This window comes from Diceros bicornis, chromosome 9 (genome assembly GCF_020826845.1).
Source record: "Diceros bicornis minor isolate mBicDic1 chromosome 9, mDicBic1.mat.cur, whole genome shotgun sequence".
NCBI classification, from domain to species: Eukaryota; Metazoa; Chordata; class Mammalia; order Perissodactyla; family Rhinocerotidae; genus Diceros; species Diceros bicornis.
The window spans coordinates 15,480,913-15,507,624 of NC_080748.1; the positions used below are offsets into that span (position 1 = coordinate 15,480,913).

A 26,712-nucleotide genomic window follows, 5' to 3' on the forward strand; every position below is an offset into this window, starting at 1 on the left:
GGCTTGATGAGCAGTGCATAGGTCCGCACCCGGGATCCGAACCTGCAAACCCTGGGCCACTCAAGCGGAGCACGTGAACTTAACCACTGTGCTGGCCCCAATTTTTTAACCCTTTATTATTTAGATAAGGAAATTGAGTCCCTCACATATAATTTGCCGAAGGTCGTGCAGAGGTAGCTATCTTAACTGGATATAGGGCTGTTTCTAGTACATCCAGCTAAGTCCTTTTTTGGCCCTTCTTACAGAAAGAAATCTTTGATTTGGAAATCTCATCTACACTCAGAAAGCAGAAACTTCTTTTATGTGTTCTTTATGTGTTTTGGAATTTTATATAAAAATTTAATACGTACATTAAAAAAAATCAATATAATACCTTACCTGTGTTCTTTTGTAGATTGCTTGTTGAACGGATCTTTGCTCAATACATGGTTCCCCACAATTTGGAAACTACAGAACGGATGAAGTGCTTATATTACTTGTATGCCACACTGGATTTAAATGCTGTGAAGTATGTTTCAAATGTCAAACTCTGTTCTTTCCATTTTTTGCAATATATTGGATTTTATGGAAAAAAACCAAACCTGTATTATTATTATTTTTTTTTGTGAAGAAGATCAGCACTGAGCTAACATGTGATGCCAATCCTCCTGGTTTTTTTTGCTGAGGAAGATTGGCCCTGAGCTAACATCCGTGCCTATCTTCCTCTACTTTATATGGTATGCTGCCACAGCATGGCTCTACAAGCAGTGCGTTGGTGTGCACCTGGGATCTGAACCGGCGAACCCCAGCCTGCCGCAGCGAAGCGCATGCACTTAACCGCTTCCGCCACCGGGCCGGCCCCATCAAACCTGTATTTTTAAATGTTAACAATTTATGTAATGTAAACATTGTTTAAATGGTCAGACACAGTAAAATACTTGGCTGTTTTTTCAGAAAGTACTACTATCAACATAACAACATGAGATGAATAAGGCTTTTTGTAAGCAATTAAAAAATAGAATTGATTGACATGGAATCTATCAGGATTTGATTTTTCTCTCTCCAGATTTTTATATTGATGTCTCAAGGAATATTGATATACCTTTTGTTTTTATTTTTGTTTTTTCCTTAAGGTATTAAGAAAGGTCCATATTGTGAAAATACTACCTTATTTTCACCTAATAGTGATTTGAATTATGGTATAGGGCAGTGGGGTACGTATTTTTGTGCTGCGTAGCCTCAACATAGTGTTATAGTTTGGCATGAGGCTAAGCAAAAATGTATTTTTATGACCATGTTTCATTAAAAAAATACTTCTGGGTGCCTTTAGAGGGAATTGGCATTTTGGACATGGACGAGACATTACTATCTGAATCATACTGAGGGTTAGGAAATTGAGGTCCAGAGATTGATTTGGTCTAGGTTTTAGACAATGTAGATCCTTAGTATTCCAGCAAATGTAGTTACAACTATTGGGGATTAAATGCTCAGAAATTGGAAGTCTAGGGGCCGGGCTGGTGGCGCAAGTGGTTAAGTGCACACGCTCTGCTGCGGTGGCCCGGGGTTTGCCGTTTCGGATCCCAGGCGCCCACCGACGCACTGCTTGGCAAGTGATGCTGTGGCGGTGACCCGTATAAAGTGGAGGAAGATGAGCATGGATGTTAGCCCAGGGCCAGTCTTCCTCAGCAAAAAGAGGAGGATTGGCAGATGTTAGCTCAGGGCTGATCTTCCTCACCAAAAAAAAAAAAAAAAAAAATCGGAAGTCTAAGGAGCTGTATATAATTTTCATTCCTACTGCTGCTTAGTGAGACTTTTGACTTTACTTCCCCTGTGGAAATTATTACATGTGCTCTATATATCTTTCATAGAAACGTTGAGGAAAAGGTTGTAGAAGGGAGAAATGTACATTTCCTGATAACCTGCTATGTTTCAGGCACAGGAGTATGTATTACCTAGGGCTACTTTTGCGCTACAGCAGAGTTGAGTAGTTTCTACACAGACTGTATGGCCCACAAAGCTTAAAATACTTACTCTCTGGCCTTTTATAGAAAAAGCTTGCCAATCCCTAATGTAAATGATATTTTTTCTGTTTTACATATAGTGAACTAAATCCCAGAGAGGTCAATTAACTTGCAAGTTAGAACCATATATTTTATTCTATGACTATGTTCTTTTGGGAAAGACAAAGTACTTTGGTATTTTAGACTTTATGATGTGTATCAGCTTTTAGATAAGGCACTAAGTTAACTAAATATCTTGATTATTGAAAAAGAGAATAGAGGCAGACTTGAGTACTGTCTGATCATGGCGTGTATTTCCATCTCCCCCAAGTTTCCCAGAACAACTCTTAGCGACGAGTGAGCGGTCGTATCAGGTGTCCTGGTTGTGATCTTCTCTTTCGTTGGGCAGGCACTCATCTAGGCGGTTTTGTACTGCTGAATCTGATGGGTAATTTGCCTACTGAGAGCAGAAGGTTGGGGAGAGTTTCTCTTCAACATTTGGACAGGTTTCTGACTGCAACCCAGTAGCTGTCTTTTTCTTTGAGTTGGCGCAAAGTTGTGGTATGTTGGTGCAACCAAGGAGGAGCCCTGGTGAGGAAACTAGTTGTCTCCTGAAAATGTCAGTTAACAAGTTTAAGAGCCTCCAAGCTCTAACCAGATTTTTCACGTTTATTTAGTGACAGAACTGGAATTCAGGCTAATATTAAATAAATGGATATTTGTTTTCCTGTTGTAGTAATATTGCTTCTACTAGTATAATTTTTTTTTTTTTTTAAGAAGGACTATTTAGGAAGGCGGAACACAAAGACAAGTTGTCTTTTCTGCTTAATATAATTTTATTAACATACTTGAAAGTGTGGTCTCCCTAAATATGTTATAATACAGATTTTTAGTTAATGATGGTCACTTTTTGATTTAAGCTATAGCCGTAATAGTTCATAATGAGCTTTAGATTAGAGCTTTCTTCTTTAAAATAATAAATAACTAAATAGGTAAAATAATTTCTGCTCTATTTTAAGTGATGGCAAGTTTCAAAATCCAGGCCTTTCAGAAGTTGTAAGTAACGGTGAAGTATATAGGAAGAGAGAGAATTCATTGACTCTGGAGTTCAGAAATAATTTCACAGATGACTACTCTGTTTCTTTGAAAATTATTTTAATTACGTAACTCTTACTTAGCTGTTAGATTTTTACAGTCCTCTGGATAATGGTCATTTTTCTTTTAATGTTTACATTCTTAAATTATGCCAGTTAAACTTTTTATGGAACTTTAGTAACTTGAAAACAGTGAAGTATAGCTATTGCAGATTTAACTAAGATGAACATGCCCCAAAACTGTTGCCTTGCCAGTATCATTTTGAAATGACTACTGTAAAGGAATTTGTGTCCAAATTTAAACTAATTTATCTCCTTAAAAAAATCCAAAGAAGGAGAATGAAAATATTAAACAGTTAATTGTCTTGTTCAGAAGAAAAAGGGTGGTTTTATATGCTTCTCTATTACTGTTTTATGGCAATGCTTTGTATGTGTGGTAGTAGAAGATAATAGAAGTGTAGATAATCGAAAACAAAATAAGGAAAAGTATTATTTGGTTTTGTAAAATTTCCTTTTTAAATTTTAAAATATGTATAGTTCTGATATTCTATAACTTAATATTGCAATAACATTCACTACTCACTATGATTTCTGTATATTTTATTGAATACCTGTATAATTTTTTACATTTAAATTTCTAAGAACAGTAAAAGTATTAAGAGGACATCAAGATTTTTGTCATTTGAAAAGAATATTCACACATATATAATATTATATATAATATGTTATACATATAAGTATATAATATAACATATATAAAATAATATAATATTTTTGTTCTAGGAAAAAGTATCCCCATTCTTTCAGAGCTAGCTCTTTTCTGTTTTTGTCTTTGATTTCTTTTTATCCTGCCTACCACAGGACCTTACTCCATCAAATGTTCCTTTATTTCTTGTTTATAATTTCCACAGTTAATTCTTACACCCTAGCCTACAAACATGTTCTGGTTAATGATAGATCTTTCCTATTCTTAAACAGAAGAAAAAACAACCACCGCTAATCCTTTTCTTTTGATACAGCTATCTCCTCAAATGTTATCTGTTATATGTAACTCCTCTCTTTCCCTCCATACATCGATTGCTTAGTTTTATGAATTTTACCTCATCTCTGTCATCTACTTTTGTAAATTGAACTTTAAAAAAAAAAAGTAATATAGTTGGAATATTCTGGAAGGATTTTTATCCTGTTTTGTTATTTAAATTTATGTATTTGTGTTTTTCAGAGCATTGAATGAAATGTGGAAATGTCAAAATCTGCTCCGACATCAAGTAAAGGATTTGCTTGACTTAATTAAGCAACCCAAAGTAAGTTAAATTTAATGAAAAGTTTTCCTTTGATACTAAATTTTATAAAACACATGTATTTTAGTTATTCTTTACCATTGCTGCCATGTGTTTAAACAACTGTTTCTGTGTGGAACAGTTCTGACTCTAGAACCTGTGATCTCTAACTTGGAACGCTGAAATTTTTAAGAAAGTTGTTGCATAGAAAAATTTAAATTTACTATATCTGCAAAAGGTGCTACCCAGGAGGAAAGAGAATGTGCTTCTGGGTACTCAAGAGTTAAAGTTTTTTTGTAGCTTTAAAATAAAAAAAGCCCAAACAGTAACTCAGCATCATTGAAAGCGTGGAAAATAGAGTAAAAATACACTTTGTCTTGCCGCCCTAAGATACTCCCGTCATCTTAGTATAGTCCTCTGGTTTTAGAAAGTTTGATATCATGTAATTATAGTTAAATATCTTGGTGTTTTTACTTATAGTTAATGTTATGGTAATTTTAACGTACTACTTGGTCTTCATAATTATAATGTAACAGTGGTATTTATCCAGTTATGTATCATATTTTATTTTTTGGACATTTAGAATAATTCCAGGTTTTTTTCCCCCTAGGATGTTATATGTAGGCCTATAAAAGGTATAATTCATCTACAAAGCAGTGTGCCTGGTCATTTTAAATTGCATCCAGGGAAAACAATATAATGTTATTTTTAATTTCTTTTTACATTCATTCTATAGTGGGAACCTCCCCACCCCCCACCAAATGTACACCTCATGTTCATAGGACAGGGTTCAGTAGAGTGGAGCTGTTTCATCTAAGGGGAGAAAATTTCCAGTTTTCCTAGGTGTAAATTTGTTCGTTTGCCCTAAAACTCCGTGAGCTAACACTGGTTGTTTGAGTGATATATAGTGACCCTCTCACTCTTTTTTTTTAAACCTCCAAATCACAAGTAATAAGGCATTTCATACCACTTGTTTGCCTGATTGAAGCTTACAACTCAATATTTTTGTTTTATGGGCTAACAATAACTTCTTTGTTTATGATTTATTAAACATAATTTAACCTTCTGTCATTGAGTATATTAAACTAGCTAGAATAAGTGTTCTGTTATAATAAATGACTTAAAACTAATTTTAGTGATTCTGCTATTTCAATACTTTCTCTGCTAACGGGGGAAATTGGAAAACCCCAGTGAGTGATTTTCAGCCAATAAACATGTGTTTGAGTCAGTGTTACAATGTAGTAAGTTAGTGTGTTTCAGTTAATAATCTCTGGATAAAGTGCCCCTGTTTGCTACCTAGAGCCATGTTAATTTACTTCCTTTTGGCCAAAGTTGCAAAAGTGTTAATTAAAAATATGAGATGTTCTTATATAAATGTATGTAAAATTATTCCTGATTTTAGGCATTATTGAAGTCATAATAGCAGCTGAGTGGTATGTTAAGTGTGTAGATCATATGTTGAAGAGATGTGTGAGATTGTAATAAAAAATAACTTTGTTTTTGACTCTCCCTGTCCCTTTAAAATTTATTTAGTGGGAGCTTCTTCTTCTTGCCTGTTGATAAAAACTTGGGACGGTATCATGACTTCTCTGCTCAGTCTTGCATGAGATAACAGAATACAATCTCAATTCAATTAGAATGTTTAGTTCCCTACTTCTTTGTGGAATTTTCCTTTAAATTGTCTTAAAATAATTACCGAGTTATCCAAATTAAAGAGGGAATTCTTATTCATGTGTGGTGGGGTTCAAGAAGAATCAGAATAGAGAGCAATAGTACCGCAAAGTGGCGTTCTAGTGAGAAAATTAATAGTCTCTTATTGCTTAATATTCACTTTATACCAAGAATAATAGTAGACATTATCAAGTTTGAAAAAATACAAAGCTATGTTTAACTTTTGGGTGTTTCTGTTTCTTCCTCTTTTACCAGGAAGACTCTTAGATACTTAATGATCAGTCTGTGTGTGTGTTCTTTTGCTTTCTTCCTTATTCAATCTGGTTAAGATCGTTTTTATTCTTTTTTTTTTTTTTTGGTGAGGAAGATCAGCCTGAGCTAACATCCATGCTAATCCTCCTCTTTTTGCTGAGGAAGACCGGCTCTGAGCTAACATCTATTCCAATCCTCCTCCTTTTCTTTTTTCCCCCCCCAAAGACCCAGTAGATACTTGTATGTCATAGTTGCACATCCTTCTAGTTGCTGTATGTGGGACACGGCCTCAGCATGGCCGGAGAAGCGGTGCGTCGGTGCGCGCCCAGGATCCGAACCCGGGGCCGCCAGTAGTGGAGCGCACGCACTTAACCGCTAAGCCACAGGGCTGGCCCCGTTTTTATTCTTACTTAGCTCAGCAGCGTAGCTCTTCTAGCTTCGTTTAACTAAGTTGAATTGCTCAGAGTCACTCAAAGTGACTTTGTAATTTCCTGTATTGTACTTTTGTTGTTGCTGTTTCTTTTGCATGTGGGTCAACTTCTTGAAAGCCCAGTACCACCTCTTTCCCCCCAAATTAAACAACACTTACAAAAATCTTAAATGTTTCTAGACAGGTCTATTCCAATACTTTAAATTCCAAATATTTGAGAATTAACTCTTGTGCTCTATTATGCTTTGTCTCTCACTTCCTCTTAGCGAGCTTCTTCTCAATAGGCATGGTTTGTTGATTTATTTAATTTGTTGCCTTCACCCCAGTGTTTTTCTAGCTCAGTATTTTACTGAGTTGCTCAATGGCATCTTTTTTTTCTTTTTTTAAACATTAACCTGATGCAACGAATAACTAGCACGTTTAGAAACGTCTTTCATACAGGTGACTTTACAGAGTGTATTACATGCAGCACAATGTGGTGAACACATTAATTCACTGAAATACTACTACCCTGATGCAGCAAATAACTAGTACCCTGGGAAGAATCTTTTGTCCATGTCAATGGCATCTTTTTAATTGTCTTTATCCTTGTCTTCCCTGTAAGCTTCATGACTGTGCCTTATAATCCTCAGGCTTAGAAATTTTAGGAGCACCTCAAGTCACTCAGAATTGTATACTTGTTAACTTTTTTGCTTACGATAAAGCCAAAAACTTGAAAATTATTGTTAGGAAATTTTAATTTTGCGTTTTTTGTGTGATTTACAGACAGATGCCAGTGTCAAGGCCATATTTTCAAAAGTGATGGTTATTACAAGTAAGTTATTTCATATATTATATGTAAAATTTAAAGTTTAATTGAAACATTTCTTTCTGATAAAGTGTTTCATGGAGTTCATTTTAGACTATGATAATATAGGGAAAGATTAAAGTGTTTTTGATTGATTTTTCAACAGACAACTCAGCCTCAGCTTTCCTTTTTTTTCTGATTTTCATTTACTTTGTATACTACACAGAATTTTTATTTTCATTTTGTGTGTTGATAGGAGCAAGCGCTGGAAAAAGGATTTATTGCATAAATTTATTTTTGAGAATTTATTCAAATTATTACTTAGTCTTATTGTTAAAACTGAATCTGTGCTTTGGTGTTGCTTACTCTAAAGTGAATCTATCTAACGCTAATTTCATTCTGAGCCAAAATTTAGTGTGAAGGATCTATCTAATAACTACAAAAGAGCTTCTTTGAAAAAACAAATATTAATTTGCTTTTTTGCTTTCACTGATTTCAAATAAAATGTTATTTAATTGCATTTAACAGTAAATACAAAAGGATTGTGTAGCATATCTCGTTTGTTCAGTGTAGGAATAGGGAAAAGAAGGTGTTTTTTCAGGGCATTTGCTTTTCTCCCACCTAGAGATCGCTGTGTGTAGCATATGGACAGAGGGAAACTCAGGAGCACCTGGGGGAGTACTTCTACTGAGCCTCCACTTGACAGTAATGAAGAGACCTTAGATGGATTTCTGAGGTGTTAACAGATGTTGCAAGATGTTTATGGAAGTAATGCTAAGACACTGAAGAGAACAGTAACCTAATAGACTGGGTTTTGGACTAAGTGAAAGGAGTTTTAGCCTGAATAGGCTTTAAGACCAAAATATCTTTTCGTCTTGGGCAGTTAAACATAAATTAATTTTCAGTCCCTTTGGATAACTTAAAGCAAGTGATTTTGTGCGATTGCTTTTTCATAACTATCTCTTCCGTAGTTTGGCTGTGGACACTATCCCCTAAAGGAGATCATCTCCTATATTCTTTCTCTTTTTTACCCCCATCCATTTGCTTTCAACAGGTACAGTATTTCCCCAGTTCTGTTCTGAGGAATGCTAGTATCCTGCAGGTGTTAACAGTATTGTTAGGAAAAAGGTTTCCATGGTCAAGTGCATTTGTAGAATGCTGAATTAAAAAGAATTTTTTTTGTTCCCTACCTCCTTCTTCCCTCCCTCCTGTTCTCAACCCCCTTTCTCTCCTGCCTCCCCCATCTCTCTCTCTTTTTGTTTTGTCTCTAAATAGTAGGCCTTATTGTAGCCTTTAATATGATGCCTATACCTTATCGAGGGGCTATAAAGTGACATTTTCTAAAATTATTTGAAAACAGTACAGTAGATTTTTTTGTATTATAGAAACATGAAAAGGTCATACAGTCAAATATTTAGGGGGAAAATTTGTTCTTACTACATTCAGTGATCTAGCCAAGACCTAAAATGGAATTTCAAAGTTGTGTATGAACTTGAAGATTGCATTTACTGTATCCATATTTTAAGATTCAGTTGGATTTCTACTACTTTTATTACAGTCCGTAGTTCTATATTATAATTTCTGTTATTAGAAGTATCCTAATCTGGTTCTCTATAACAGTTGTGAGTAGCCAGAAAAAAAGATACTGGGATCAACATTTTATTGGCTTTCATAAGTGTTTTGATACATGGACATATTAGGAGAGTAGTATAAAAATCATCGTTGATTCTATAGGAATTCATCCTTTCTCATGCATTAGTGACATATCCAGCAGTAACAGCTGGAACATGTTGCTCAGCATGTGTCAGTGCCAGATAGTATGCGTGTGTATGTGAATTATCTCTGGATGGTTTAACAACAAACAACACAATACAGGAAAATAATTTTTTAAAGGTAAAACTTATTGATTAATCTCTCACTGTGAATTACAAGAAAACAGCATATGCAACAAACTCAAGGGGACAGTAATAAAATTGGTATTATTCAGCTTGACTTTTAATGCCCTTAAAATTATAAGGAGTTATTTAGAAATAGCCAGTTCAGTCTTTCCCTGCATAGATGGTCCTTCACAATGACCTTGTTTTTTATTTCTAGAAGGCAAAATTTTATTTGTGAAAATTGACTGTTGAATGTGCTCCATAATCTATCTCATTAAACTTAGACTGAATTTGTAAGTTAGGATTATTAATCAAAGTAATAAAAAAATGAAAAATGTTGATTTTTTATTATTTTGAGAAATTTCTAAAATTGTATTTTAATTTAATTTAAGGAAATTTGCCAGATCCTGGTAAGGCTCAGGATTTCATGAAGAAGTTCACACAGGTGTTAGAAGATGATGAGAAAATAAGAAAACAGTTAGAAGTACTTGTTAGTCCAACATGCTCCTGCAAGCAGGCTGAAGGTTGTGTGGTAAGGAGAGAAATTTAAAAGAGCTAATGTTTGAGAAATCTTTTTTTGTCCGCTTTTATAAAATAATTTATATTCATTATGTAAAATTTAGAAAATATCACAAAAATAACAGTATAGATAAACTATAATCCTTCTATAGAGACAGTGGCTGTTAATATTATGGTGTATGTCCTTCCAAAATAAGATCATGTTACACATATAGTACACTTTACTTATTTTCATTAATTAGTCTTTTACAGTATTATGTTTAATAGCAACATAGTGTACCGTTGAATATATGTTCCATAATTTATTGAACAGTCCACTTGTTACACATTTAGATTTTTTCCCCAATTTTTGATTAATGTAAAGAACACTTTAATATCTTTATAGCTAAATAATTTTACACTGTTTTGATTATTTCTTTAGGATAAATTCATTATTGGCCAGTATCATTGTTGAAAATAAGCAAAACTCAAACACACAGAAACAGTTATGTTGATAGGATTTTTATTTCTTGGTTGCTTTTCGTCTGGCCATTTTTCTCCTTGGGTGTATTAGCCATTCATATTTCTTTTGTAAATTGTATGTTTTTAATCTTTGCCTATTTTTCTGGAATGATATTTGTCTTTATCTTATTGATTTGTTAGTTTGTCATGGCACTGTACGATAATTAAGCTGAAAATAATTTTTTGTCAGTTGTCGTTTGCCCTTTCATTTTATTTATGATGTCCTTTATATACTGTAGGTTTATTTTTATCTAGCTGAGTCTATCAGCAGTCTTCTCAAGGTTTTTGCCTTTGGTATCCTGCTTGTGAAATCCCATTCTATTGCAAGTCAATGAAGATATTTACTAACGTCATTATTTCTTAATCTGTTGCCCATGTGTCCTCTAAGAGGCTTTTTTTTTTTTTGTGAGGAAGATCAGCCCTGAGCTAACATCTGCCAATCCTCTTCTTTTTGCTGAGGAAGACTGGCCCTGGGCTAACATCCATGCCCACCTTCCTCCACTTTGTATGGGACGCTGCCACAGCATGGCTTGACAAGCGGTGCGTCTGCTGTGCCCCCAGGATCCAAACCGGCGAACCCTGGGTCGCCACAGCGGAGCATGCGCACTTAACCGCTTGCGCCGCCAGGCCGGCCCCTAAGAGGCTTTTTTAAAAAAGATAATTCTTGACTCCACTCCAGATTCGCTAATTGAGAATCTTCACCATGAGGTACAGGAGTCTGTAGTTTTAACAAGCTCTCCTGATAAGTTTGCTCGCTGAAGTTTGTGTATCCATGACTGTGTTTTATTCTTTTGTATTTGTTTTTATCCTTTTGAAGTATTTTTGGTGTAAGGTATGAGATAGGGATCTAACTCTGTTTTTATTCTAGATGTCTATCCAGTTATTTCAATACAATATATTGAATAATCTTTTTCCTACTTACTTGAAGTGTTACCTTTCTCATATGCTAAACTCTTAATCTAGTCTATTTTCTGGACCCATTCAATTCCTGTTGAGTTTTTATTCCAGCACCAGTACTACATGGTTTTTGTTATTGTAGGTTCTTAACATTGTGATGTAGTGTAATTATTTAAACATACTTTTGTAATATTTAAAAAATCTACATTACAGCGTGAAATAACTAAGAAGTTGGGCAACCCCAAACAGCCTACAAATCCTTTCCTGGAGATGATCAAGTTTCTCTTGGAGAGGATAGCACCTGTGCACATAGATACTGAATCTATCAGGTATTTGTATATAAAAATATTAAATTTTTATTACTATTCATTCATTCATGCTTCAGTCACTGTTGAGTACTTGCTGTATACAAGGCACTCATCTGTATAGATTTATGTATGTACGTAATGGCTATATACTACCTGTATATATCTGTATATATATCTATTCATATATATGCATGTATGTGTGTATATATATACATACACACACTCATCTATATATATCTGTATGTATTTAGTTTTTCTTGTTGTTTAATTTTAAGTATTGCTTCAATTTGGGTGAGCGATTGTCAATCCATGCCTATCTGTTACCAGTATACCAGGAATTCCTCTTTTTAGCTAGCTTGCATAGGTTAGGAAATAACAAACGAGTTGTAGTTATACCTTCAGGAAAGGTAAATTAGGTGAATATGTTGTGAAGCAACATATGATGTATTTTCACAGATACTTGAGAACTGAAAATCTTATTTTTAAAACAACCCTCATTTAAAGTTTCAGCTTTGATATCACCTGACTGTGGCATCTTGGAAAGTACTTTCTTTTTATGTCTATACTCCCTTTTGTAAAATGTGAGAAGAGATTTTTTATTTTTTATTTATTTATGTTTTTTGTGAGGAAGATCAGCCCTGAGCTAACATCCATGCTAATCCTCCTCTTTTTGCTGAGGAAGACCGGCTCTGAGCTAACATCTATTGCCAATCCTCCTCCTTTTTTTTTTTTCCCCCAAAGCCCCAGTAGATAGTTGTATGTCATAGTTGCACATCCTTCTAGTTGCTGTATGTGGGACGTGGCTGCACCATGGCCGGAGAAGTGGTGCGTCGGTGCGCGCCCAGGATCTGAACCCGGGCCGCCAGTAGTGGAGCGCGTGCGCTTAACTGCTAAGCCACAGGGCCGACCCAGAAGAGATTTTTAAAAAAAGTTTTTTCTAAAATGTTTCAACTGGTTAAAAAAAATAAAGTACTTATAAAATATATATAGCATACTGATTTACTAGTCATCAGTGGTATCTTTCATAGATACATTAGAATCTAAGATAAATAATACTAATGGTACATCCTATACCCAGGGAAGCCCCTTTGGAGATTTTTTTGTTGGGGAGGGCATAGGATGTATCTTTTGGGCCCTGACACCCCACAGGTAGAGACCCTACTTTGGATAGCCAGTAGTCACTTTGGACTCCTCTTGCATCAGTTTTCATTTGAAGAAGGGGTTCTGTGGTTTGAAAAACAAAAGAAAAAACAAAAATCTGGAACCATTTACATTAGTACAAGGAAGAATCTGAATCAGATTGAAATTCATTAGTTAAATAAATAATCCCCATGCCTTCTCTGTTCAAGGTAGTGCTAGTTAGGTATTGACAAGGCATACTTTCTGCTTTTCATCCACCTTCTGTCTAGTAATGGAATAAAGAATTTTAATCAAGAGATTATATTTCATAATCTTAGTTCCATAATCAAGTTCCATAAAATTAGTGCAGGTAGTGTTCAGATGACCGAAAGAAGATTTCTCCGAGGGGGTAGTATTTGACCTAAGAGTAAGAACGAGTAAGATTTTGTTTCTACAGAGATGGGAGAAGTATTCTAGGCATCAAGATTAATATAAGCCGAGCTAACTAAATAGGAAAGACCAAGGATATTTTGAAAATGACTGCCTTCTATTTAAGCTACAGTATGAAGAGGTATAAAAGTCTTATGAGATGATCCTAAAAAAGTAGTTGGGATCAGATTGTGGAAAGCATTTGAGATCTAACTTTAGAGCTATTACTTTATTCTTTGGTTTGTTGAGAATCACAGATGATTGATGATGGATAGGAGGAGGGAAGGAGAAGAGATAGACTGCTAAGGTATTATTATAATTGTCTATGGATGGCGGTAGTGGGATGGAAAGAACATATTTGAGGAAAGTTTTAAAAGAACGACCCAAAAAGTGGGTCATCATACTGGAAATAGGGAATAAAGGCGAGGAGGAGTCAGAAATATAAGAGTTCAAGTCCAAATGATGAAGAGAATAGTAATACCTTGAAAAGAATGAAGGGAGCTGATTTTGAAGGAGGTGAGAAAGGATGTGCTTATTTGGACATGACGGACAATTTTTTAAAAAAAATCAAGGCAAATTGAGTTCAATGTGAAACTGAGGTTGGATTAGTTCCCTGAGCAAGAGATTGTATAGAAAGAAGTAAAAAGATCAAAAGATCATGGAAAGAACCTTGGAATTTTCTTTTTATTTTTTTAATAGTAGAAGAGTTACAGAAATGTTAAAAAAACCAGGTTATTGGAGTACTTTGAAAGTTAAGATGGAGAAAGTTTTCAGAAATAACATATACTATGAATAGTTAAAGAGACTGAGGTCCAAAACTCGTCTTTGGCTTTAGCAATCAGTAAGTCATAGTGGTGTAGAAGCTATGTCAAAACGTAAATAACAATAACAGAATGTAGTGATTAGTGCTTATAATGTGCCTGGGATGATTCCAAACGTTGTACGTTTTAACTTATTTACTTCTTAACTTTATGAGATAAGAAATATTATTATTTTCATTTTACAAATAAGGAACAGTGAGTTACAAAGATATTAAGTAACTTTCCCACTGCTGGGAAGTGGTGAATGGCATTTAAACCCAGGAAGTCTGGCTCCAGAGCCTTCTTGGTCAACCACCACACTATGTATATAGGCCTCCAGAAAGATTTCACTCTTGGTCCCCGCCAGTAGTGAATGAGTGTCGAGTTGGATTAACTCTTAACTAACTAACTCTTCCTGATAGTGGCTATTAACCTTTTCAGTCTTTGCCATATTATAGGTGAATGATGGTACTCTTTTTTTAAAAAAATGGTATTACTAATAAAGTTGAACATTTTTTTGCCATGTATTTCTTGGCTAATTGCATTTCTTTTTATTTTTCTGTGAGGTGCTTGGAGGAATTGTCTTTTTCTTATTGATTATAAGAACGCTTTATAAAATAAGGCTATTAATCCAGCTCTATTGCCTTTTAAATTTGTGCTTCACATTAGTAAATATTAAATTATATAATTAAATCTATCAGTTGTTTCCTTTATGATTTCTTTTTGTCTCGGGTATCATGAGGTGGTGATGTTTTTTACATTTAAATCTCTAATAGGTCTGGAATTCATTTTAGTGTGAGGAGGAGGAAGAGATCCATCCTTTTTTAAAAGCATGTGATAGCTAGTTGTATCAACTCCATTTATTGAAAATTGATTCCTTCTCAGTTGATTTGAAATGTTCCCTTATTATAACATAAATTCTTATATGATTTGGACTCTTACTGGACTTTTGCTTTGGTTCCTATGTATTTTGAAGTTTTTTGATATGTTTTTATTTTATTGGGAAAGTTCTTTCATCTCTCCTCCCCTAAAATTTATTGGTTGTTCCCAAATGTTAATTAATTTTTCCAGATAAGCCATAGAATGCATCTGTTGAATTTTGTCCCACACCAAGTTGTGTTCCCCTGACACATTTATAGATTTAGTGAAAAATGCCATTTGTGTAATATTGTGTTTCCCTCTTATGGAAATACATGTCAATTTATTCAAATCTCTATGCTCCCTTCATATAATTTTAGAATTTACTTACAGATTCTGTGCATGTAAAACTTTTTATTCCTAGTCATTTTATGTATTTTGACTTATTGTAAATAGATTTTCCCCTCTCTGTATTTTTTATATGGCTTTGGCTGATACAGGAAAATATTATTGATTCGTTAGCTTTTTGGTTGGCGTCACCTCACTGAGCTCACCAGGAGAGGAAACATCCCCAAAGATACCAACTGTAAGGGGGTGATAAATTTAAGAGGACCCTGCAGGGGAGATGGATGCATTTGACTCCTAGGTTAACCTTAAGTTTGGGTACATAATGTTTTTGTAGAAACATAGATCTACTAAACATTTTAAGGAACATTGAATAATTGGATTTTCTTGTATTTTGATACATACTATGTCTGTAACCTGGTGTTTGTTATTTATTTATTTATTTTTTGGTAAAAAGAACAAATACTATCAGTGTGAATGATTAATAATTGATACTGCATTACAAATGTTTATTTTAAAATAACATAACTTTGTTTTTAGAAGAAAATTTGAAAACATTGTGTTTCCTTTTTCATCTATTCTGACGTTCTAGTGAAGTTTTATTGTATGTGTATTATCTAGGTATTTTTACATATTTCAGGAGCAGGCCTGTGTATTTCTGGCTCTTACAATAGTGTCTGACACAGTAATATTTGGTTAAGTTTGAAAGTGCTTAATGTTGCCATTTATCCTTTATTCCAGTATACATTGTTCTACTTACTGGAGCAATAAAGAATTTTAGATAATTAGAAAACATCTATCATTCATGTGTTTGGGTATATGCCTTCTGTGGAAAATACAAGAATAAAAATGTAGATAGCAATAATAAACAAAGCAAAAATAAAATTAATAGGTAGCAAATCAAATAACATTTTGACCTTATTTGAATGGATAAGGGAAAATACTGTTTTTAAAAAGAAGTGTCTCAAAATATTCATAGGCATACCTCGGAGATATTGCAGGTTCAGTTCCAGACCACTTCAATAAAGCAAATATCGCAATAAAGCGAGTCACACAAATATTTTGGTTTCCCAGTGTCTATAAAAATTATGTTTATACTATACTGTAGTCTAAGTGTGCAGTTGCATTATGTGTAAAAAAACAGTGTACATACCTTAATTAAAAAATACTTTATTGCTAAAAAATGCTAACCATTATCTGAGCCTTCAGTGAGTCATAATAGTTTTGCTAATGGAGAGTCTTGCCTCAGTGTTGATGGCTGCTGACTGATCAATGTGGTGGTTGCTGAAGATTAGGGAGGCTGTGGCAGTTTCTTAAAATCAGACAGTAATGAAGTTTGCTGCGTTGATTGCCACTTCCTTTCACAAACTATTTCTCTGTAGCGTGCAGTGTTGTTTGATAGCATTTACCCACAGTAGAACTTCTTTCAAAATTGGAGTCAATCCTCTCAAACCCTGCTGCTGCTTTATCAACTGAGTTTATGTAATGTTCTAAATCCTGTGTTGTCATTTCAGCATTTTTCACAGAATCTTCATCAGGAGTAGATTACATCTCAAGAAACCACTTTATTTGCTCATCCATAGAAAGCAACTCCTCATTTCTTAAAGTTTTGTTAGAGTGCAGCAATTGAGTCACATCTTCAGGATCCACTTCTAATTCTAGTTCTCTAGCTATTTCCACCACATCTGCAGTTACTTCCTCCACTGAAGTCTTGAATCCCTCAAAGTCAGCCATGAGGGTTGGCATCAGCTTCTTCTAAACTCCTATTAATGTTGATATTTGACCTCTTCCCATGAATCATGAATGTTCTTAATGGCATCTAGAATGGTGAATCCTTTCCAGAAGGTTTTGCATTTACTTTGGCCAGATCCATCAGAGGAGTCACTATCTATGGCATCTATAGCTTTATGAAATGTATTTCTTAAATAATAAGACTTAAAAGTCAAAATTAGTCCTTGATCCGTGGGCTGAGGAATGGATGTTGTGTTAGCAGGCATGAAAACAACATTAATCTCGTTGTACATCTGTGTCAGAGCTCTTGGGTGGCAAAGTGCATTGTCAGTGAGCAGTAATATTTTGAAAGGAATCTTTTTTTCTGAGAAGAAGCTTTTTTAATCAACAGTGGGCTTAAAATAGTCAGTAAACCAGGTTGTAAACAGATGTGCTATCATCCAGGTATTGTTGTACCATTTATAGAGCACCGGCAGGGTAGATATAGCATAATGTTTAAGGGCCCTAGGATTTTTGGATTGGTAAATGAGCATTGGCTTCAACTTAAAGTCATCAGCTGCCTTAGTCCCTAACAAGCGAGTCAGCCTTGTCCTTTGATGCTTTGAAGCCAGGCAGTGACTTCTCCTGTCTAGCTATGAAAGTCCTAGATGGCATCTTCTTCCAAAATAAGGCTGTTTTGTGTACATTGAAAATCTCTTCTTTAGTGTAGCCACCTTCATGAGAATCTCTTCTTTAGTGTAGCCACCTTCATGAGTTATCTTAGCTAGATCTTCTGGATAACTTACTGCAGCTTCTACGTCAGCACTGGCTGCTTCACCTTGCGCTTTTATGTTATGGAGATGGCTGCTTTCCTTAAATCTCATGAACCAGTCTGCTAGCTTCCATCTTTTGTTTTGTAGCTTCCTCCCCTCTCTTAGCCTTCATAGATTTGAAGAGAGTTAGGGCCTTGCTCTGGATTAGGCTTTGGCTTAAGGGAATGTTGTGTCTGGTTTATCTTCTATCCAGACCACTAAAACTTTCTCCATATTAGCCATAAGGCTGTTTTGCTTTCTGTCATTCGTGTCTTCACTGAAGTAGCACTTTTAATTTCCTTCAAGAACTTTTCCTTTGCATTCACAGCTTGGCTAACTGTTTAGCACAAGAGGCCTAGTTTTTGGTCTATCTCAGCTTTCAACACTTTCAGCCTTCCTCACTAAGCTTAATCATTTCTAGCTTTCAATTTAAAGTGAGCAATGTGCAACTTTTCCTTTCACTGAAACAGAGGCCACTGTAGGGTTATTAATTGACTTAATTTCAATATTGTTGTGTACCAGGGAATAGGGAGGCCCGTGGAGAGGAAGAGAGATGGAAAACAGCTGGTCAGTGGAGCAGTCAGCACACGACATTTATCGATTAAGTTTGCCATCTTATATAGGTGCGGTTCGTTGCACCCCGAAATGATTAAAATAGAAACATCAAAGATCTATCATGACCTATCATTGTTAGTTTCGTTGGAACCCTGCCCGATCTTTTTTGCGCCATCCTCTTACCTTCTGATGCTATATCAGACAGTGCTCTGATACTATTCATAGGGTTTTCATGGCCAATTGTTTCAGAAGTAGGTGGCCAGGTCCTTTTTCCTAGTCTGTCTTAGTCTGGAAGCTCTGCTGAAACCTGTCCACCATGGGTGACCCTGCTGGTGTTTGAAATTCTGGTGGCATAGCTTTCAGTATCACAGCAACACGCAGCCGCCACAGTATGCAGGGTTGCCACAAACCTTCAGCGTCTAAAAAACGCAATAGTTGCGAAGCACAATAAAGTGAAGCACAATAAAACAAGATATGCTTGTACTATAGTTTTTTGTTTTGTAATAATGTTTGGGAAACACTTGTATTGGATTTGTGTGTGGTTTCAATGTGGTCTATATAGAAAATATTCTGGATTATTTTTATTACACATTGCTAATAAAGGACAGTTGAAAAAATGACAATTTTTTTTGTCATACTTCAGTGCTCTTATTAAGCAAGTGAACAAATCAATAGATGGAACAGCAGATGATGAAGATGAGGGTGTTCCTACTGATCAAGCTATCAGGGCAGGTCTTGAACTGCTTAAGGTAAATATGCTTAAGGTGACATCAAGTGCCTAATTAGATAACTGTTAAACACATATAGTTTATATTTTCTTGATATTTGCTTCTTAAGTTTATAGAACCTAGAGTAAAATTTTCTGTCTTTTTAGATAATTTAGAAGTTGCATATTTATTTTAACAGGTAAGCCAATATTTTCAGGTTTGTATAATATAGTCTACTATTAATTATATTAAAATAATGGATTATAATTTGAAGGTTTCATTAGTGAGTAAAAAAGGTGGTAGCCCTACCACAGAAGGAGCCAACATTTTCCTGAAACTCAATTTTATCTTTTATATTGTTAGCTAAAATATGCTGCTGCCTTTTACTGATTACAAAAATATCAAGTAATTGTTGACAACTTAGAAAATGTAAAATAAACAAAATATTCGTAAGCCTATCATATATAAACATTAGTTTCTTTTTTCTTTTTAATGTTTTTTTTAATTGAAGTAACATGCATTTATAGCATTATATAAATTTCAGGTATACATCATGTTTCTATTTCTGTGTCGACTACATTGTGTTCACCACCCAAAGTCTAATTGCCATCTGTCACTGTACGCATGTGCCCTTTTACTCCTTTTCCCCTCCTCCCACCCCCTCTGGTAACCACCAGTCTATTCTCTGTGTCTGTGTGTGTGTTATTGTTTTATTTTCCACGTATGAGTGAAATCATACAGTATTTGGCTTTCTCCGTCTGACTTATTTAGCTTAGCATAATGCCCTTGAGATCCAGCCATGTTGTCACAAATGGCAAGATTTCATCTTTTTTTATGGCTGAGTAGTATTCCTGTGTGTGTGTGTGTGTGTACACGTACGTCTTCTTTATCCATTCATTCATTGATGGACACGTAGGGACATTTTTCCAAAGAAGATACACAGGTGACCAGTAGGCACATGTGAAAAGATGTTCAACATCACTAATTATCAGGGAAATGCACATGAAAAATATAATGAGGTATCACTTCATGCCCATCAGAATGGCTGTTATTAAAAAGACAAGAAATAACAAGTGTTGGAGAGGCTGTGGAGAAAAGGGAACCCTCTTACACTGCTGGTGGGAATTGTAAACTGGTGCAGCCACTATGGAAAATAGTATGGAGATTTGTCAAAAAATTAACGATAGAACTACCATATGATCCAACTATTCCATTCTGGGTATTTAGCCAAAGAACACGAAAACAGTAATTTGAAAAAAATATATGTACCCCTATGTTCATTGCAGCATTATTCACAATAGCCAAGACTTGGAAACAACCTAAGTGCCCATCAATGGATGAATGGATAAAGATGATGTAGTATATATATACAGTGGAATACTACTTTTAATCCTTAAAAAAATGCACTAAGATCTCTTGCTCTAATACCATTTTTTTATTAGAAGAGCATTACTGGGTCAAAGAGAATGACCATTTTCAAATTCCTTTACAGAGAAATTGTACCCATATATGATTTCGTCAACGGTGTACGAAGTACCTATCTCCTATCTTCACAGACATGGAATATTGTAAATTTTTAAGAGATTTGCTAATCTGATAAGCAAAAATAGTTTTAATTTGCGTAATTATTACTACTGAGGTATACCTTCCATGTGTTAATCATTAGTGTTTTCCCTACGATGAATTCGTTATTTTTATCTTGTGTTCATTTTCTACTGACATCTCAATCTTTTGTTTTTTTAACTGATTTAAGTGAACTTTTTATTTTCTTTGCCTTTTTTTTTTTTTTGTGAGGAAGATCAGCTCTGAGCTAACATCCATGCCATTCCTTCTCTTTTTTTTGCTGAGGAAGACTGGCCCTGAGCTAACATCCGTGCCCATCTTCCTCCGTTTTATGTGGGATGATGCCACAGCATGGCCTGACAAGTGGTGTGTTGGTGCGTGCCCAGGATCTGAACCCAGGCTGCCAGCAGCGGGGTGCAAGCACTTAACTGCTATGCCATGGGGCCAGCCCCCCTTTTCTTTGCTTTTTTATAGAACATATTTAATATATAAAAAAGTACAACATATTCTGTCATATGTAAGTTATACAGTATAATAATTAAATGAATACCAGTGAAAAGTAAATAGAATACTAACTCAAATTACAGTCATGCACCACATAAAAACGTTTTGGTCAGTGACGGACTGCATATACGACAGTGGTCCCATACAGTTAGTACCGTATAGCCTAGGTTTGTAGTAGCCTATGCCATCTAGGTTTGTGTGAGTACACTCTGCGATGTTCACACAATGGGTGAAATTGCCTAACGACGCATTTCTCAGAACTTATCCCCGTCATTAAAGCAGTTATGTGACTACAAATAGAGTACAAACGATACGGTTGAAGTTCCCTGAGTGGTTTTTTCCCTCACTCGTACCCCTCAGGTGTAATTGTTTTTAATTTTGGATTTATTGTTCTCTTACCATTATTTATAGTTTTACCATCCAAGTCTATGTATGTATCTCTAATTAACATTGCTTATTTTGCTTGTTTCTGAATCTTAAATACATGGTATTATGCATAATATATTTCTCTACTACTTGCTTGTTTTTACATTCCACATTTGATTCCAATTGTTTATTTTAAGCTTAAAAAATCTTATGTTTAGAGTGATTTTTTAAATTTGAAACATAACCTATCTGAAATTTATTTTGAAAGTATATATTGTGAGGGAGGATCTAATTTGATATTCTCCCAATAACTACTCAATTTTACCATGACTGTTTATTCAAAATCCCATCCACTCTTATTTTCTGTTGCCTTCTTTATAATCTATTACATTCTATATAATCTAAGTTCTTATATATACTAGGGTTTATTTATTACTTTACTATTTCTGTTTTATGTTTCTTCTAATGTTAGTACCATGTTGATTTGATTATTGTAACCTTATAATATCTTTTACTGTCTGGTGTTTTACCTCCTTCCCTAGATTACTTTTTTTCAAATATCTTATTAGCTAGTCTCTTCTAATGACCTTTATTTAGAAGCATAGAGATATTTTGTTAAATTCTCTCTTCTTGTCCCTTTTCTCCTACCCTCATCCCCCTCCAAAAAAAACTAAACATTAACCAAAATCCAAATTATTTTGAGTTGAATTATATTAACATGTAATTTAATTTTGAAAGAAATGACTTCTTCAGATTATACAGTTTTCCTACAAAAGAACATTTCTGTTATATATTTGAGTACATTTTAAAATTTTATTTATAGTGCTCTCATTTACTTGTTAGCATAATAATTTTTGTATTTATTTGGATTTTCAGTATTTCTAATATGTAATGTTTTCGATTTATATTATAAAGATGAAAAGGGTTTACAGATCATTTTTTATGACTTATTTTTTAGGTGCTCTCATTTACACATCCGATCTCGTTTCATTCTGCGGAAACATTTGAGTCTCTCCTGGCTTGTCTGAAAATGGATGATGAAAAAGTAGCAGAAGCTGCACTCCAAATTTTCAAAAACACAGGAAGCAAAATTGAAGAGGATTTTCCACACATAAGATCGTGAGTTGAGTTTATTCTGATAAATATTCTGGAAAATAGAGAAATAATTTACAGTTTCTTGATTTATGTAGTAGTTGGGATCTTTCAAGTTTTGAGGAAATAATGTCTAGGTTATCTTAAGTGTATACTGAGTTTTGAGTATAGAGTTTAGAGTCTCATTTCCTGGGAGAAAGCATTGATTGGTATTTTAGAAGATTCATGAAAATGTGGAGTGAACATGGCATTTCTTTGCTTAAAGATTTTAATGAAAACAATTGTATAATAGAACAGTTACTTGACATATTATGGCATAGCAAAAACAATTTACGTTGATTTAAGGTCCAATGAGAAATTCCAAAGGAATTTCAGCAGGTTTATCTATAGCACTCTTCACTTTCCTCTATGATTAAGGGTACTGGATTGAAAATGTTCAGAAGTGGTGCTTTGTTTGACACAGGGAAGCAGGAAAGCTTGGAATAATCATCTTATCAGCAATGGATTTTTTTGTGCGTTCGAGTATTTCCAAGAATTGAAAATTGTCCTGTTATCCTAGGGATCTCTGATAGTGGTTGATTCTTGTTCAGGTTTCTGTAATAGCTCAAAAGAATAATCTTCGTTCTTTATGGCTCCCTGCTTACTTCTCTATATGCACCTCTCCTCCCTTTCCTAGAGATCGTATCTGATAGTTGGTCCTGATATTGCCTTAGGTGTTGGTGGTTTGTTTTACCTCTACCTCATTACTTCTGGCTTAGCTATTGGTCTAGTTAGTTGTGGTTGGGGTAACATACTTCTTCATGTTGAAGATTTGCTAATGGCCCTTTTCCTCAGAAAGAGACTGTGAACAAAGCTAGCTCTTAGAGTCTCAGGTACACTTTTTGTTATTCTTTTCTGTTCATGTGAACTTGATCAATCCTAGAAACTATTGTTAATAGGATAAAGGCATTATTTAAATAATAATTGAAACATACCAGAATTTTGTAACAGTATTCTCTTTGTCAGGAGTAAGAAACTTGATTGTTTAGAACTGACATCTTAATTTTTAAACTAGCTCAGAACATGAATTTTACTTTGGAATGGTGCTGTGACTCTCCTGTCCAGATCAGAGATCAGAGTTGGGAGAGTTATGTATACGTACATACACACACTATATATAACTCTATACCCTTTACTGAATGCCCACTTATTGTACTATCTCATTTAAACCTTGCAACCATTCAGTAAGGTGTAGGAATTATCCTAATCTTCCAAATCAGGAATCTAATGTTCAGTTAAGGTAAATGGTTCTAGGTCGTATTGCTAGCAAGAGTGAAGATTTGAATTTAGGTCTCTTTATCTGCAATGGCTGTGGTACCATATCCATTATGGCACAATTCCTTTCTTAATTAGAGCTTTCAACAAGTTTTAGTTTGATTTATTCACTGAAAGTTTTAATTTTCATTCTAGGTTGTCTTTCCTAGTACCCTTTATATTTTAGAGAAACCCTTTAAATTTTATAAACCCTTTAAATATAAAACCCTTTATATTTTATTTCACGTCTTTAATGAGGAGCATTGACTGGTATTGAATATCTGCTGTGTGCACACACTGTTTTCAATGAAGTAACTCAGAGTATATGTCTCCCAGGAGATAGAATATATGTGCAGGTTTTATGTTTTAAATTATTAAATTGGGTGAATTGATTTTGAGGAAAAATCATAGAGTTAAGTGAATATTTATTAAATTGAATATTTATTAAATTATTTTCCCTTAATCTCACCAAAATAATTCAAAAGAACCAAAAGAAAAATGTATCTAAGTAGACTCTACGGTTAGTTTCTGTCCACAAACCTGACAGAGTTGGTGCTAGATCAGCCATTTAGACTGAACTGAATGTGAGAACATTGACAATTGATACGCATATCCCTGAATCAGTTGTATAAGAGAATATATAGTGTTCTGTCATTTGCTGACTTCTCTCAAGCTTTGAGAGAAATAAGGAAAACCTGATTTCAGCTGTAATAGAACTAAAGGAGAGACTTTGTGGTCATTACCATTTTTGGGGGAGGGGGCTGACCTATTTTCTTTAACAGGAGGAGCAAAGCTTAGAAGAAGTAAGGCTTAGAGTAGAATCATGATGCAAATGTCTTATTACGAATTTTACAGGCACAGAAAAAATTAGGTGCTGACCCACTGAACAAAAATGATAATGAGTTATGGGTTCCGGTCTAACTCAGCCTCTCTCTCAGAAGTCTGGCTCACCCCAAAGTAGGCAGATGTGCCAAAACTGCGAGTCTCCTTTTGGCATAGGATATAGCCGTAGTCCAGGTGGAGCTGTTTCTCATCATTGGAAGGGTTTAGCAGACTTGGAGAGAAATTACATAGAGATAAAGGATTTACTACCTTTAGTCCCAGCTCCCTCCTCCATGCTATGTAGCCAGCTGATTAAGCAAATGTAGCCTGAGTTGGGAGCTTTGATGTTAATTTTTTAAGAGAAGTGTTCAATGTTCAGTCATCAGGGAGACACTGTCTGCATTTTTGTTTATTAAATTAAGAGATTATTAAGAGAGAATTTCTATCTATTATTAAGAGATAATGTCTGTTATCAAAGATGAATTAACACAACACAAATAAATTAACAAACATGAAACCCATGTTTTAGCATTCAAAAGATAGCTGAATAAGCACTATTTGGAAGAAGTGAATTTTTCTAGGAAAAAAGAAAATTTTAGGTAGCTGTTCTAAACTGCCAAGAAAGTTAAACAGCAAATGACATCTGGAAAAAAAAAAAACAAAAGTGGTAAGATGATATATGAAAAGGAAAGTGGCAGAGCTAAGGGTAAAAAAGAGCAGAAACATATTTGCATTATAGAATATGATTTATTACAAGCAGCAAGGAGCAGAGTAAACAATATAGAAAGTGTAATCAGTAAGCTAGAGGCTGAGCTTGAGAAATTGCATAAAATGTGGAGGTAGTGGGCAAAGAAATGAAGGCGGTTAAAGAGAACGAATTGTAGATAGTGAAAAGCTATAATTGGTGTTTGTGGAGAAGACATGGGAAATGGAAAATATTAAAAAAAAATAGTAAACTTTTTAGAATGAATGAAAACATGAATGTGGAGATCAAGAGGGTTCATGTTTTAAGAAAATATCCTGATGGAATTTACTGAATTTTCAGGGATTACAGAAGTGATTTCAGAAACAACAAGGGAAGAAAAAAAAGAAATAGGTCATGTACGATGGAAAAGTAATGAAGCTGACTTATTTCTCTTCAACCACATAAGATTTCTGAAGTTAATGATTCAACAGCTAGAGAGTTTTTTTTTTTTTTTTTGTGAGGAGATCAGCCCTGTGCTAACATCTGCCAATCCTCCTCTTTTTTTTTTGCTGAGGAAGACTGGCCCTGGGCTAACATCCGTGCCCATCTTCCTCCACTTTATATGGGACGCCGCCACAGCATGGCTTGCCAAGCAGCGCGTCGATGCGTGCCTGGGATCCAAACCGGCGAACCCCGGGCCGCTGCAGCAGAGCACGCGCACTTAACCGCTTGCGCCAGCGGGCTGACCCCCAGCTAGAGAGTTTTGATGGACAAAGAGAAAGTAACCAAGAATTTCCTAACTAGCCAAGGTCTGTTTAAGGGCAAATGTGTTTAGGGTACAAGGACTCAGGAAATGTATTTCCCCTTTTTATCGCGAAGTCACTCTGACTGCCATGTTGTATGCTTGTTCTCTTTGCATTTAGTTTTGCTTATGCCCCTAAATCCATTTTTCTTCGTGTTTGCTTATCTCTGATTTGTCTTTTCTCATCATTTTATTCTCAGTGTTTAAGTTTTCGATGTGGCTATATCTATGTTTTAGATATTTGAAAACCTGGGTTTTTTTTTAAGGATGACGTAAATCAATAAAATTGGCTCAAGAAGAGGGAAGAGAAAAATCTAATAGGCTATAAATATAAAAGAAATGGAGAAAATTACCCTCAAATAAAAAGTGCCAGTAAAAGTTATATGTTAAAGGAGGTATTTCAAAGCTATAAGAAACCAGGAATTCTAATTCTTTTTAAATGTTCAGAGCATAGGAAAAAAAAAAAAAAGACTTCAGATTACTTCTTATAAAGCCAAGATAACTCACAGGAATGCTGAAACCTGATAAAAGATATCTCCCCAAAGAATACTCAGACAAATCTTACTAATATTGGTGCAAAATTCTAAGTAAAATATTAGCAAAAAGAGAGTTTACTACAGTATAACAAGAATATACTATGGCCAAATGTGGTTAA

General features: G+C 34.8%; 1 protein-coding gene across 7 annotated transcripts in view; it reads left to right on the forward strand.

Annotated features, from left to right (window-relative positions):
- Window positions 1–26,712, forward strand: part of PDS5B (PDS5 cohesin associated factor B) — a 187,332-nt gene that overhangs the window by 102,727 nt on the left and 57,893 nt on the right. For all 7 annotated transcript variants that reach the window (XM_058547984.1, XM_058547983.1, XM_058547989.1 and 4 more), the window contains exons 13-19: window positions 395–508; window positions 4,296–4,377; window positions 7,472–7,520; window positions 9,763–9,902; window positions 11,501–11,616; window positions 18,867–18,972; window positions 22,322–22,482. In XM_058547984.1, coding sequence (XP_058403967.1) covers window positions 395–508; window positions 4,296–4,377; window positions 7,472–7,520; window positions 9,763–9,902; window positions 11,501–11,616; window positions 18,867–18,972; window positions 22,322–22,482 — 768 coding nt within the window. The remainder of the gene's footprint in view (window positions 1–394; window positions 509–4,295; window positions 4,378–7,471; window positions 7,521–9,762; window positions 9,903–11,500; window positions 11,617–18,866; window positions 18,973–22,321; window positions 22,483–26,712) is intronic.